The 16,052-nt window shown below is 40.6% G+C and overlaps 2 protein-coding genes and 1 long non-coding RNA gene across 5 annotated transcripts in view; 2 read left to right on the plus strand and 1 right to left on the minus strand.

Moving 5' to 3' along the window:
- Positions 1 to 1,705: 1,705 nt before the first annotated feature.
- Positions 1,706 to 2,272, minus strand: LOC105669602 (uncharacterized). Its single transcript, XR_001100294.2, has 2 exons — positions 2,134 to 2,272; positions 1,706 to 1,842 (listed from the first exon to the last, which is right to left on the minus strand). It is a non-coding gene; the product is annotated as an uncharacterized lncRNA (long non-coding RNA).
- A 3,095-nt stretch (positions 2,273 to 5,367) lies between these two features.
- On the plus strand, positions 5,368 to 10,824 carry dos (daughter of sevenless). The gene is made up of 8 exons (XM_012362655.2): positions 5,368 to 5,617; positions 5,774 to 6,434; positions 6,913 to 7,041; positions 7,114 to 7,294; positions 7,376 to 7,657; positions 7,724 to 8,467; positions 8,552 to 8,694; positions 8,792 to 10,824. Exons 2-8 carry the CDS (start codon positions 6,345 to 6,347, stop codon positions 9,032 to 9,034), a joined length of 1,812 nt encoding a protein of 603 aa, XP_012218078.1. The 5' UTR covers positions 5,368 to 5,617; positions 5,774 to 6,344; the 3' UTR covers positions 9,035 to 10,824.
- Positions 10,825 to 11,599: 775 nt separating this feature from the next.
- The window catches only part of LOC105669532 (dentin sialophosphoprotein-like), a 58,092-nt gene continuing 53,639 nt past the window's right edge, over positions 11,600 to 16,052 (plus strand). For 2 of the 3 annotated variants that reach the window (XM_012362534.2, XM_067356524.1), the window contains exon 1: positions 11,600 to 11,973. The gene's annotated coding sequence lies outside the window, so the exon portion shown is untranslated. The remainder of the gene's footprint in view (positions 11,974 to 16,052) is intronic. The other variant, XM_067356529.1, reaches the window with a different exon arrangement.

Raw genomic sequence — 16,052 nt, forward strand, 5'->3', positions numbered from 1 at the left:
TAGATTTAAATATACGATTTTAGCAAAAGAGAGATCGTAACCGTAAACAACAAAACCCAAAAGTATTTGGCTTAGTATGGCTGTGTTTTTAGGGCAGTGTTGTAAATCTGAAAGTGGTGTACCTTTGTGGTAGCGGAACTCTTACGCGAGAGTTGCGAGTCGAGTTTGAACGCTTCGCGTGCCAACGCTGCTGTACGCCCGATTGATTGTTTTGACGAAAAGTAAGAGAAGGAAATTCTGTATATATACCGATTATTTCGCGATAAGAAAAAAAAATAATAGAAAAGGCAATTGAGATTCTTTTCCCTGGGGACGACGTTCAGAGCCGGCACCGTTGATCGCTCCGTGCTGGATGCGGGCAAGGGCGAGCAGGAAGAGTGAGGCTACGAATGTCGACCCTTGCGTTACACGGTCGATCGACAATACCATCAAATGGTGCTTGCAACCGGCGGCATTGTACAAGATTCTCTCTCCTTCTCTCGAATGGTTGCTTGAATATATTACGAGGAGAGAGAGAGCGCGGTGTCGCGCGCGCGAAAAGGGCACGTTGGTACGCGAGGCATTCGTAGCAAGATTTACTATTGTAAGCGAGAGAGCGAGCGAGCGAGCGAGCGAGAGAAAGAAAGAGGTGAATGATATATATGCAACGCTATCTATATAAATATATATATAAATATTATGCGATTTTTTTTCTTTTTTATATTTATCGAACGTATTTCGAAAGAGGATATATAGGCCGCGGTCTGTATACGTACACGCGCGCGATGGTAATATTATGAATGAATTAATGAATTATTCGATTTAGACGATAACTGCAGACAAAGCTATTGGAATATGATAATTATTATTACAATATTATTAATTGAGATACCGAATATATAGAGTACTACTTTTTATTATGACTTTTCGTAAATAGTGAATTAATTATCTAATTAAAGATTAATGAGACGCATAATGTAACGTTTCTCCCCTCCCCCGCCCCTCCCGACCATTTCAATGAGCGTATTACCCGAGTGAAAAAGAGGGAGCCGGTCGCTCTCTCCCTCTTTCTTCCTCGTGTCGTGTTGCACTCTCGTCCTCTCCGATAGCGCACTCGTTGCCCGTGATAAGAGTTGCACAATGACGCGATGATGCGTGCGTTCCTTCATTTTGCTCGACGAATTGTTCGGTCCTCCCTCTTACCCTCCCCCCCTTCGCATGACTATATATAATGATTGATATAGTTATATATATTACATGAATAATATAAATAACTATTATATGTTATATATAATGTGTATAATAATTTTTGAAACGATTCGCGTGACGATTGTGAGAAACGTCTTTACCTCCCGACGAACCGAGAAGAACCGCAGAGTGACTTAGGACAAACTTTAGTTACACTTTATACATCTCTCGCCGTCGTTCCCCCCTCTTTTTTTTTACCCATCATTTTTAGCGTTAAAAGAGAAAACGTAACGTCGCACGCGACGTCACCCCCATCCCCCCTCGACGGCGTGCGACGCCGTCACGTTCCGAGACTTTTTGCTACCGTCGTTTTTATAATTTTAGAAAACACAACACGGATATCTTTTTTATGTAACATTTGCAGCCTAGATAAGAGTAATGTATGTTGATCGTGAATATATAATAACGAGTATTGTTATATGATTATTAAAAGAAAGAGTTTCGAAAATATATTCCATTTTTATTTTTTTCCGCCGGCTTGTAGATTGTTTGATGCGCAAAGAGGTGGATGGAGGCCCCTTTTTACAGCGCCGTTTGCATCAACGCAGCTGTAAGACGATGTAAGCTCCCAATTTGGAAAACGGCGATCTCTTCTGCTCACGCCCACGTGTGATCCTATGCGTAAAAAGAAAAATAAAAAGAGTTTTGTACATATTTTGTAACGGTAACAAGTGCGATCTAATCTATCGCTGCAATCCCCGATTATAATTTATTACACGTAGCCTCGATGGAATTTCTTACTTTTCTCGAATTAATCAATTCAATTCACATCTGTGGCAATATTTTCTCGTGCAAAGGAACTTGTTGTGAATCATAAGAAGATAACTGTTCGTTTCACAGATATCACGAAATTATTTACGGTAATCGATTATGTTATCGAGAAATTTTGTCATAAGTTTATCTTACCATCCTAATTGACTTTACGATATCCAATTCGGCGAAAGATAAAGAGAGACTAAAAAAAAACAAAATTCCACTCGGCTTCCGTTGATTCGATAACTTCATATTCGTCGTGTGTACTTTAGTCCCAGTCGTGCTTTTTTCTTTTCAATTACGCTCGAATTTAGCGAGAGTTCACGCGGGAATTTTTCCGACACATTTTTTGCCGTTTCTGAAAGCTCTTTTTCATCGCGACACAAGCCTGAAACGAGACTAAATGGGACTAAAGTCCGCGACGAGCAGTCACCGGTTCGTTCTGCTCGTTTTTTCCACTGTACGTGGTCGGCATCCTCGCATCCTTTTTTTTTCTTCCCGTCTCTTTTCACCTAGTTCATAAGGATTTTAACACGCATCTTACTCTAATCGCAACGAGTAACTTAAGGTAACGCGAATGAAGGAAGAAGTACCGTGAGACACAAGAGTTATACATATGTGTGTATATATTTATACATAAATGCATTACATCATTGCACGATTTTGGCGAAATAAAGTTTACGCATCACTTACTTGAGAAAAACACTGCGTGTGTTGTACCTGTGCGTTTTCAAATACACCTTTTTCACGAGATCGCGATGAACATTTTTACAAGAGAGAAAGAAAGAGAGAGAGTGTGTGTGTGTATATGTGTATGTGCGTGTGTATATGTGTATTTGTGTGTGAGAGATATATATATATATACAGAACGAGAAAAAAGGAAGAAGCATACTTTGTAAAATGTGGATCTCCAATAACAATTAATCCCCTTCACATAGAGATATATAATAATAAATACTGAATAAAGAATGGATTTTTAATTAACAATCGCCAAGGACACTGATATCCTCCGACCGTCTTATCGCTATCCTGCGTACGTGAGTGTGAAAGACGCACTTGGCCGCTGTCGTTGTCCATAAACGATCGTCTTTCGATGCGTGAGGACTTAGAAGCCTAACATTTTTCGTACCTCCGTCGTTGTACAAGAAATGTAATAAGATCGAGAGAGAGAGAGAGAGAGAGAGAGAGAAAAAGAAAGGGAGAGAGGATTCGCTTTCTCGTTGAAAAACGATCAAAGACCGAAACGCGATCGCACGGGTTTTTCCCTCGTTTCATCGTTTATTTTTACATCTATATAACGACGAGTCCTTGCGCCGCACGATAACGGGTGACTCCGAAGAAGTGAGAGGAAGTTCAGAGTCCCGCGTTCATGCATGTAAAACGACGTGTAACGACACATTGTTACACACATACCTATATCGCGGAGGGCGTCACGACGGCGCCTCTGACGATATGCGCTCAATGTATAAATATGTACGATAGATTAGAATTTAGTACGGACGATTACCGCGGCGGTAGCGAGAGGGAAAGAGGCTCTTTTTAGAAGGAGGCGTTTAGTATAAAAGAAAAAGGAGAAAAAAAAAACAGAGGAAAATTATATACACACACACGCACGCGGAGTGGATTGTTGCGGCGCCGATTTTGTACTGCGCTCTCTCGTGCGTTATTCCTAGAATCCGCATGTTCCATCCGCATGTTCGCGAAAACGGCGAGCGAATTAATAAATCAGAGCGATTTGTATTAATCAACTGGACATACATAGCTTATGCAATAATAATTTCTACATTTCTCTGCGAAGATGAAGTGGTTTTCTCGCGGTGCTCCGGGAATCGCGAGGTCGATAAAGGAGGACCGCAAAGAGAAAGAGAGACAGAGAGAGAGAAAGAGAGAACAAATATTTAATAAATCAGCGGATTATCCTGGCTTTCGTCGACGTTCGTTGTCATGCCGTTCGTCTTTCTCTCGCGAGAGAAAGAAATCGATTTTGCGAATTACATAACGCGCGTTAATTAATGGCTAAGATACTTATAATCTCTTACAATTAATTTGCTTTGCATGTATGTATATGTTTATTACTTAGTTCTTACGTTTCCTTTCTTTCTTATGTATTTTTTATGTATTATGTTTTATGTATATAAGATGTATAAAATAAAAGAAATTTGGAATCTGAGAGGAGTGAGTGTCTTACACGTGGAATTACATATACGCACACATACGAGTCTTAGTGCAAAAGCATGTTTAAACTTTCGCAAGGTTGATGTAATGTTAGAGAAATATATTTAGATAAAAAGTAAAGCAAATTGGAACAAACTACGAATTCAAATATTCAGATTTAGGAGCTAAATTCCATGGCGCAAAATTTAAAATACAATTTTTTCTGTTAGAGATTTTTGTGTTAATTTCTATTGCAGGTGGATTTTTACAGAGGCCTAATATTTTGCTGGGTCTTTTCTTGAAATAGAATTCTTGTTTTACAAATGTGTAATATATATACAAAAATAATTGAAATCTGTTAGAACTGAATAATATTTTAGAATAAATTGTGAGAATAATGATTATGATAAACATTCTTCACTTTTTTAGGTTCACTTCACTTTCTACAAGTAATTCTCAGATTTATAATGAATAATAGCCTTTATAATCGTAAATCAAACGATCATTATCGACTAGATCTATTATTTGTGCAAGAGGAACGTTGATTTTCGTCACGTTGTTTTCACGCTCACGGCAATGATGTACAGTTAGCGCGCTAGATTTGAGGGATTATTCGCGATAGACGAGAACTTAATTTGAATATCGATCGGTTTGGTCTACGGTGTAGTGGCCCATTGAATTGCAAATTAAGTGCTATTTCACGTATTATGCACGCGGTTTCGCCCTTCCGTGAACATCGCTGTCCGCGCGAGTGGCCGCCGTTATTCTTCGACATTCAATGGCACTGAGAAAAGGATTAATAAAACCTGCTGGCATTTTACGTATATCTAAAGGCATTTACAAAAAAAACAAAATCGTGGAACTTATAAAATGTCAGAAATAGGTGCCATTGCGAGAAAAATGCAACGCCCTTTTCTATTAATCTCCATTTTCCTTTATTTTGAGATAAATTCCGCGAAATCGAGAATTTATATAACGTATGGCGCAGGAAAGCATACAATTTTATATAAATTTAGATAATTCAGAGGCTAAATCAATGAATATCATGATAAAAGAGATTAATAAAGGATTAATATTTGTGTTAGTTTGCCTCATTGCGCGATTAAGCATATGATTAACGCGTCGTATACATTTCTTCTAAAAAATGTGATAAATTGAAATTATGTTAGCATTCGAAATTTCGCGAATATTGTAAAGGCATCTGCGAGAAAGCGAATGCGTGCGCATGATTCATTCTCGAATGGCTCGCTGTGAATGCGGCCACGCGTGATCGTGCGTGTCGTTCGAGCAATCGCAATGGTTGCAATGGCAGTACGGAACTTGCTCGATGATCGCGGAGGAAAGGAATCGACGGACGCAGATGCAACCATGTCTGATTAATACATGAAACATATTGCGATTTCGCTGCGCTATTTCGCATTCCGAGGTGTATTCGCAGCTCCGAGTTTCTGGAAACACCGTTTTTCTCGATATGAATAGCAAGGTATTTTGCATTGTAATGGCACTAACCTCATTTTTAAAATTAAATTTCAATTTACTAACGAATGTTTGTCCGAATAACAGTAATAACATTATATTTATCGTATTTCAATTCGCAATTCCACGTAACATCGGTGTTTAAAAAGTATGTTGATTGCAGAGAAATATACGGCGCATTTAATTAAACATTCGGGCGGCCACGAGCGCTTGTACGTTACTGCGCTGTCATCGAGGAAGGGCCCGAGACACCGTGTGTCACTCGCGCGAGCCTTGGCACGCGTGGCTGCGACAGTGGTGGTGGCAAACGAAGGCGACGAGGAGAGACGATGCCCGTCGTGCGTCTTTGTGTGCCGCGCGAGTGCGAGAGACCTGCAGTGTCCCGTTGCGGGCTGGTCCGTGTTGTTCTCTCTTGCGCTGTTGATGTGTTGGTATCGTCATAGCTAGTGCACAGAAGCGAGAGAGAAGGAGAGATAGGATTGACGGTGTGTGTACGTGAGAAACCGTCATTCGCTCTACAGTTCTCTGTGTCATGCCATCGGAGCTGAAAATAGACAAATGAGCGACGAACTCATCGTGCCTGTCGTCGGTGATAGTTCCTGGTGCGTGTTCCTCGACGATGTTTTCGCATTGCTAAGAGCGTAGACTACTGGACAAGCAATCACTTCGCGCTGCCATCATCTTCGAGAGAAGGAGGGAGAGAGAGAGAGAAAGAAAGAGAGAGAGAGAGAGAAATGGAGGTGCTCAAGACGTCGTCCACGTCCCAAGAAATCGTTCACGAAGGATGGCTCATCAAATCGCCGCCCTCAAAGCTATTTAGAGCGGTCGGTATACAATATGAAAGCGAGCGCATCACTACCTACGCAGATCTCATGAGGCTAGCCATTGTTTACGTCCTGGTTTTGGAGTGCGATTGTCAAATCGCACGATTATTTATCTTTCAGAGAAATTCAGACTCCAGATTTTGGAGTATTCAATTCTAACCCTCTCTCGTGGAAAATTTGAGTACGGTGTAATTTGGCAAGAACCATTCAGTCTGCTCTTATGCGAAAAATCTCTTAACCTAACCTAACCTAATCTTGGAAAAAGTTGCGCGAGACTTTTTTTCCATACATTTGGTTATTTTTAAGATCCGTATTTTTTTCCAAGAAAAACTAGCTCTTGCAAGCAGCAATGTAATACATTTGTCAGACGTATAGATGTTTATCAAAGTTCCGTAGTTGATTGGAGTACTGTAGATAATGCAGTGACGTGAAAGTAAATGATAGTTTTATCAAAATTTTTTTGTTTTGTTTCAAACAGCGATGGAGAAAGCGATGGTTTGCTCTTCGTCACAGCGGCGAATTGCCTGGTCAATACTTTCTGGAGTATTACACAGACAGACGCTGCCGTAAACTCAAAGGTCGTATCGACCTGGATCAATGCGAACAGGTGCTCGTCGTTTTTTATCTTCATACGTTCCACTCTCATTAGCTGTAGCACCTAACCAACAATCTGTTACAGGTGGACGCGGGTCTCCGATTCGAAAACCGCAAACAGAAGTACCAGTATATGTTCAATGTTAAGACTCCTAAACGAATTTATTATTTAGTAGCTGAGAATGAAGCGGATATGAACAAGTGGGTGGACGCGGTGTGTCAAGTTTGCGGTCTGAAAGCGTACACTCAAGATGAAGAACAACAAAGTAATGAGAAACTCGCATCCTACATCATTAGCTTTTCGCTCATAATGTTATCATCTATAAATAATTCTTTTTTTCCTTTAGTATTTCAATACGAGTCTCAGGAGTCTCCGCCAACCTCGCCCACCAGCACGATCTCCGGTCCGTACATTCCTATTAGCGAATGCATTTCCGGTCGTCGACTCAATGACACTAGCTCCTTGAATTCCATCCTTGGACAGGGTCCTGAGCACTACGACGCTCCGAGAAGATTAGCACCCTCGCCACCCCGGTCGCCCACGACAACAGATGCTGAAAGCGTTTTCACTGACGACGAATGGACGACGCCTGTGCCCAGCGCAAATTGGGATACGCTTCCTTCGACGGGTAAGTCTTTGACAATGCACAGTTCAATCTGCTTTGTGCTTTTGTTAACGAGATAACACGTAATAGGCGATTCACGGCCATCTCACGGCGCGGACGCCGAAATTGGTTCGTGGAGTGTGAAAAAACGCTTCGGCAAACTGAGAATCGTCGATTCTGCGATACCGCCGGCAATAGAAAAGTTACCAGTCCCGCCTAGACCACCGAAACCGCCTCACATGCTGCCCGAGAACCCCGGTCACAATTATTTGAACCTGGACGGTGCCACCGAGAGCTCGAAACCTACCACTCCAGCGACGCCGGCTCCGACAACGCCCGTCGCTACAACAGCTGCAGCAGGCGCCGTGACCGACGAGTCGTACGACTTTCCTAGATCTCATCAACCGCAAACGGCGGCTGAGAGCAACGCGGCGATTGATCAATCGTCGAAGCACTTGTACTCGAACGCTGCGCCGAGCACCGTCAGCGATGAAACCACGCAAAATGTATTCCGCTACGATTTTCACGAAGACGAGCCGCCGAGTCCGCGCTCCGAGAGTTCGACTACAGCGACATATTCGAATCTACCAAGCCCTCTCGTGCGGGATAGCTCGAGCGCCGTGCCGACCACTATGGCGCCTCCTCCTCCGATGGTGTACAGAGAGCTGAAGCCGGGAAGAAAGACCAGCGATTCAATGTCCGTCATCAGCAACGAGCCGTCTCCGAGTCCGACAATAGCGGTGCACGAAGTGAGTTCAGCCGAGCATTCTCCGGCCGAACCGCCGAGTATCAACAGAAAGCTAAAGCCACCGTTGAATAAATCACCGGTAGAAGGTAATTTTTTTTTGGCACACATTCTTAGGTCGATACTTTTGACAAAGTCATGCACGTTTGAGCTGTAATTTTTTTTTGTCGCAGGACCTCATTTGCAATTGGCGTCCCCTCCTGGCAGAGGAAAAATACGAGCAGCACCAAGTCCGACGCCCCCGTCGCATGTACATTCGACACGTCATCAGTCGACGTCGGACGAAGACAATAACGCGTTCGATGATAAAGAGGAGGTACGCAGAGTAATTCCAAGAGTTATATATAATCTTAGCAGTTGTGTCTGACGTGGCGCGATCGATGATTTCATGCTATGCGTAATTTGATTTCCAGATATATTATTATCAAGACCACAACACATTCATTCCGGCGTCCAATCGCCGCTTAGTGGTATTGCAATACCTGGATCTTGACTTTGAGACGGAAAACTTCGGCTCTTCAACGTTACCACCGGCGCAGTCGCCGCCGAATTCGACACCGTACAAAACCGTGGACTTCCTTAAGACCGAAGCTTTTAATCGCACTCGGCAGCGGGTGGAGGAAGAGAGAAAACTATGCTCGGACGAATTAGCGTAGAGAGGAAGTTTGTATTATATAGAAGGTACCATAGATAGATCATAAAGTTGTTAAATGAATTAAGAAGTTTGAGTAAGGAATTTTCTGCTATGCGTTGTATAGATGAAAGAGAAGTAAGTCTTTCCTGTTGTAAGCATTGGCATAACGCGTTAGGGTTTGGTACTGCGCGAGGAAAAGTATTCCTCTCGAATGAAAGACTGCAACATCAACGCAGTACTTACCGAAAGACAGCGTCTACTGCTTTTGCAAAGTATGTCCTTTTATCCTATATATAGCGGCAGTCCGCTTCAGAAATTGGCTATGCAGTTAGAAGAGGCAATCGGATATAGAAGCGTTGTATAGCGATATAAACTGGACCAAAAATGTAATAGGTATATAAAGTGAACGGCAGAGCGACGAGCAAGAAGATTGCTTGCATTGAGAAATTCCTTCGGACGAGAAAATTTTTCATTTAAATAAGTGAAGTATTATCCAAATTGTAAAGATTCTTATTTGGGTACAATTATGGTTTTACATATATTAGTTTTATATAGTTAAAATAGCGCGCGAGGCATTTTCATCGTCAACTACGTGCAACGAATAAGTCTATAGTATTGCTCGTTTTAAGATATCCTATTTTTTAGCATGTTAAGAAAATGAATATATAATATTTTTTTATCGCGTCGCGACGCGCGCAATTTGTTTCACCACGGCAGAACTGGAGGATTTATGATATATATACATTTATATATCACAGAAATAGTTGGTTACTGCATTAACAGGGTTGCACTGCAAAACAATACCAGATTTTAACACACGTTGCATGGATTCTTTTTGTTGGGATCTAGTCTAATATATTGCACGCCTTGATTACAATCTTATAGAAATTGACCAGAAAATGATCTTGAATTTTTACCATTTTACATTTTAATTATTTCCTCACGAAACATTTGTAGTAGAATTTTAATGATTATTTGAAAACTTTGCAATATAATTATTGCAACTGTTAGCCGATATCAGGGATGTAATTGCCTTCGGAATAATCGGGATATGAAAATGTGCTTGATAGCTAATGTTTAACTATTTTTACCTATAAACGTGCATGCCATAAATGTAATAGTATATGTAAACATATGCGTATATGTATATATACATATACGTGTGCATATGCAATTCTATTTTGCAATTTATGTATATTGTAATTTCAACAAAATTTGTTGTTTTATTGAATTAGGTGAAATGGTAATTATATATTAGGTCGCTCTCATGTGGTCTTAGAGAAATATTCTTTCTAATTTAAAAATTGTGATAGCTATGTTATATATTTCAGATTGAAATTGTAGCAAAAACAAACTCAGAATATGAAAATCTTCAAAATTTAATCGCAATATCGATGTGCAAACGATAGTTGCTACAATTTCCTTATTTTCTTTATGTTACATATGTGTTCTTACATGTGTGTTTGTTAAGTTAGGAAATTGATGGATATTACGAAAAATATTGCAAGAAATAAGAGATATTCTCGAAACCGCTCAAGCGTTACCTTAGTTATATTTTATGTTGATATAATCATTATATTTTTTGTTATTAAGAAAATCATTTCTAAAACATATCCTCTAATATCTCATATCGACCAAATATTTGTCATCTCGTGGTACAAATTATACCCCACCAATTGTACAATAAATTTAAATAATTGTTTTAACCTTTGTACATCGAATAATGCATCACGCAAGTTATACGTGTACATTATACGTGTATTATTACACATCTCATATCATTAAAAAGGTATACGTCAAATGCAAAAAATATTTTGGCATTTTATTTTGAATATGTTGAAAGAAATCTGTTGTCCTTCAAAACATAAATATTTTTTTTTTTAATCTAAAATCTATATATTACGTTAACTTTCAGACAGTAATTATTTTCTTTCTAGAAATTAGATCTAGAAAAAGAAATTACTTGAATTCTATACTTGATTCTAATTAATATTTAGAAAGCAAAGAAGAAGATAATATAATAATTTGGAGTAATGAGTAATTTTAGTAATTTTAGTAATCAGAGAGAAAAAGAGAGATTCATATTATACAAACATTATTAACACAATTTCTGACAAGTTACTTTTTATAGTTACATACAAATTTAGGAAATTTAATTAATATTAATTTTGGTAATTTGACTTATTTGCAATAATGTGGGCAGATGATTTTGATAAGTGTCAGAATTAGAACAATGTTTATCAATCTTATACAAGTATTTTTATCTATCTTATCTTATATAAAATCGCACAGGACGCCCGGTTTATTCAATCCTGGACACGATCGTTCATTCGGCGTACGAATTCGACATCATTTTCGATTTCGATCGGAGCGAGCGCGATTGAGACTCGATTCCCATATATCTTACATAATACTTATTTATAGAACATTATATTGATAAACAAACATGCTTATCGATCGATAACGATTATCGACAGCGGAAAAGTGGTAGTACATTAGGCAAATGGAACCAAATGCACGATTGTTTTTACCGGTCGAGTTTAATAGGGTCGTCGGCCAAAGCCGATCTCGTTCGCTGTTATTCGCTCAGTGACCGTCGAGTGCACGTAGTGGGGTGTCGTCTTGTTCCCGGTTCATCCTGCCGCGTCGTGTTACCGTGCGTTCTTCGCGTCGAGTCGCGTCTCTCGGTGTCGCGCCGTCGCGGAAAGCGCGTTCATTCGTTTCATTTCGCGCACGCGAAACGTCTGCAACAGTCGCGCGTTGTAGCGCGACAAGTTCGCGCGTGTCTCTCGTCTTCTCTGGTGTACATACTGTATATCGTGTGAAACGTTTTGTGCTGAGTTCTTTCAAGAAAGTTCTTTGGAGTAGCTGCAATAGAAAGAGATAAAAGAGACCGCAAAGCTTCGATATTGGGCAGCGCCGACAAGCATCCGCTGCATCGAGATTCTTCAAATTTTCAAGGTAAAGCTGTGTGTGTGTGTGTGTATGTGTGCCTATGTGTGTGTGTGTATGTATATGAATGCGTCGTACTTTCGGAGTCCCTTTTGGCCGCGTTTCCTCGCTCTCGGAGCGGAGCCACCACCACCTGTTGGCCATGGAAAAGTGCAACGACTCGTGACGGCCGATGCCTCAAATCGTACAGGACGCCCGGTTTATTCAATCCCGGACACGATCGTGCATTCGGCGTACAAATTCGACATCATTTTCGATTACAATCGGAGCGAGCGCGATTAAGACCCGATTCCCATGATTGGCCTCATGTAGAAATGTATCGATGCATGGGGTGGCCCATTTCTATTGTCGCGACACGCGCGATTAACGACGTAATCCTTGACGCATCCAAGTTTCATCGAGATAAAAATCGAGACAGAACATCATCACGATTCTTCTCGATATTCAATTTCTTCGGAATAAAATTCACAATTTGTTCAAACTCAATCGTAAATGAAGAATTAATAATTCGCTATTCATTTAAGGTTAGTTCGTAAGGTTCTCTTCATGTCTTTGTGACAATAGCCATTGATACTTCGCCGTTGTGACATTAAGACTTTTGTCTCCAATCTACATAAGGTATCATTAGTGGTTAATTCGGCAGAAGTGGCATATCCTGTGCGAAAGACATTCACTAAGTCTTTCTTCAATGTTTAATTCTTGATTCGTTAAGTAAATTTTTTTAAGGAAATAATTCAGGGTCGAACAGTCTGTGAAAATTGAATTTAACTGCATTCGTTCGATGTAAATGCTGATGATGAGAGAGTGGAAAAAAATAGCTTGCATAGCGTGCGTTATTAAATTCAACATCTATTTAATTTCCTGGGATAACATCTATTGAGGATCATGAGCTGTGGGTAAGATACAATCGTAGGAGAAGTTTTTCATACTCCCGCCATTGATTCGCATTCCGTTTGTGCTACTATGTATTGTTGTTAGAGAATAACGGGACTCCGAAAGTGTTCGTGCATAAAGATACTACCGGAAGTGTATTAAACAATCACGCGAGTAACAATACGTAATTATGATTTATGCAGCGGCGATATTTTTTTTGCCAACATTTTTCCTCGAATCCCGACATTTTTGTATTTTTCGCTCGCAGTAGAGTGAAGTTTGCGGAGGAATGTACACAACGCTTGTGTTTGTTTTCATCTCTATCTCGCTTATTCCCGGAATTTTTGAATCATCCATTTCTCATTCGTGTTTCTTTTTACCGCGATGCGGAAAATCTTTCCGAGTTAGATTTAACTTTGAGTCGAACTTCGATAGATTTTATTTAACTTTTCAAGATTTATTAGTTTCACTACGATTAGTTTTTCACACTTACGATTCTTTTTTGATGATAATTCACCAAAGTTTTTTCTCATAAGTCGATCGATTATCCTTCACACGTGCAAGAAAGTTCGTCAATACAATACTTTGAAATTGGATTGAATAATTCTCGAATTCGGGTCAACCGAGCCGGCTTGTGTTTACAAAACACACGTTGTAGAAATATGCCTCGTCGTCCGTGTCGGCAATGTTTTAGCGTTCACACGCGTGATTGACAGCGAGATTGCACTGGCTTGTAGTAACGAGGCCATTAAAATCGCGCTAACGCGATAGTTTAATTCGTCGCAGGCGGCGGACGCGATTCACTTGACGAAAATATTTGCATTCGCCGAACGCGTTCGAGACATCCGCGCGCCGTACAATCTCGCGGATGACATCGATTATTGTCTCCAAACATTATAAAAATGGGAAATATTTTTGCACCGATGCTAAAAACAAATATCGTAACGATGTCGCTTACGAATCCGAAAATAGCAATTATGAAAATAAGTATTGCAAGTGCGCGTAATTTCGCTCCTCGACTGTTGACTATGAGAATAAAAATTGTAAACTAAGAATGAATATTTATAAACACGGGCATAATTTCGCGGCGACGCCGTTGATTGCGAGGATAAATATTATAAACGCGGCGAAACGAGATACATATAAAGGCGCCTGATAATTGCGGCTGCGCTGTAATCGCGCGCGGCACGATGGGCACGGCCGTGCAAGGTTACATGATCGCTCCTCCGGCCGATAATAATGGATTGTTGCGAAATCAGCGATTTGCGGGATTGTCACTAATGCGCAGGCATTTGTTGATCGCGCTGCTCCCTCTCTCTCCCTCTTTGACGCGCCGGCTTTAATTGCAAATTCCAGAACGCTATTATAAGAGCCGCGGGAGAAAGAAATACTCGTGTGAAAATGCAACATCGCCAGATTTATGTTTACATTGGAACACAATGATGTCACACGTAAGATATTGCTATCAATAATGCAAGACGTATTTGCGCATTTTTTTTTATTTTGCAAATCACGTGTTTAGAAGTCGATTGTGTTAGAAGGAAGAAAAAGATGTCAATATTGCAAGCGTTATCTATGTTACATTCTTCGCGCATTTCTCTTGTTCCTTTCGCTTGATTTGAATTCTATTGGACGCGAAAAAGTAACAAAGTGTTCGAGATTAAACGGTGAATTTTCCGTGAGAGAATATCCCGTGGGAAATGGGTGATTGATATAGCTCGCTTTTTATTTCTCCCGCGAGCGTTCGAGGCGAGCAAAGTCCGTACGATGATGAAACGTGAAAGCGGTAGCCGCCAGCCGACTCTTTTAGGGCTTCGGTGCGGATGGCGCGGGTGTTCGTTGTGTTGCATCCGAACAATGAATTACGCAACGCGCAGCACGTCAGAATACACGGCCGCCTTCCTCTCTCTTTCTTTTTCTCTCTCTCGCTCCCGCGGCTCTTCTCTCTTTTTACAGACGGGCAAGGCAGGCAGGCAGGCGCGTTCAAACCGATATTACACGGTATTACGCGGTACGTGCGCGCGCGCGCCCGTTGCATTAGACAGGAAACGCGAGGAAGAGTTGTGTTGTGTGTATCGCGTCGACCCGATTTAGGCGCGCCCCACCGCAAACGCGAGAGCGCCGGGAAAGGCAGAACGCTTCTGAAATGTCAGACATCGTTCTCGGATACACATCTCTCGATACCGATATTCCACGCAGCCGCGTCGGACACGGTGGAACTTTATCAGGACAACATCCGAGTCGAATGCTGATAAAAATGGTACATTTTAATGCCGTGGATACTGAAACTATAGGTTCTCGATGTCACAATATCGTCAGGGTCTTGGATGTGTCACAGATTTTTTTAGTATCGTAAACCCTTGTTTCTACGACCACTTGACGCCGTAGTTTTATATCTTTATTACTTTCTTCTGGATCTTAAGAATCTTCGGTAGCATAGGTTCGGTCTTTGTTGACCTTCGGTTTCGCAGAATTTTACGTACACGTGGAGATTTAAAATTAACGCGTAAAAACCACGAAGGAACCGCGATAAAAATGTGTTGCGTTACTTTCCGACTATATCTCGTACTTTGAAGTGTTCTGATCTTGGAACTGCGAATTTTTATTTACAGACTTCTCCGACGGATGCTTGATATCTGTAATCTCGTGAATTCTTAAGACTACTTTTAATTTCTTGGGTACCACAAATTCCTATATGTCGACCTTGTGCTATAAATTTTTATGTATTCTCACGGACCTTGGAACCGTAGATTCTTGTCTGTCGACTTTGCTAGCTGGTTATTTCGATAAGCATCTCTAATTACATAGATCTCTGGTATTCTTCTGTCTATAGGGTCTTTATTTTTAGATCTTTGTATTTCGCTGATAAATTTTTGATACCACAAACTTTATTTACGTTTCTTTTAATTTTACGAACACGATTTTCTTCTTTCGTAAATTAGAAAAATCAGGTATTCTTGTTTGCTTGGAGAAATTCATAAGCTCTGGTGATTGAGAAATACAAAATTCAAGATATGTGTTAACCAGAAACCGCGTACGGATTTTATTATTTATACCGATCGCACGCGGATTCTCCTCAGGTCTGAATTTCGTAGATCTCTGACGCCATTCGCGCAAATTCTTGCGTATTCTAGATTAAACACAAAGCTTTCTGTAAATAAACACATATAAGCATCGTGTCTAAATTTTGCTCGACGATATCAAGATGGTTCGTT

Source organism: Linepithema humile, chromosome 1, assembly GCF_040581485.1.
Source record: "Linepithema humile isolate Giens D197 chromosome 1, Lhum_UNIL_v1.0, whole genome shotgun sequence".
Classification (NCBI taxonomy): Eukaryota; Metazoa; Arthropoda; class Insecta; order Hymenoptera; family Formicidae; genus Linepithema; species Linepithema humile.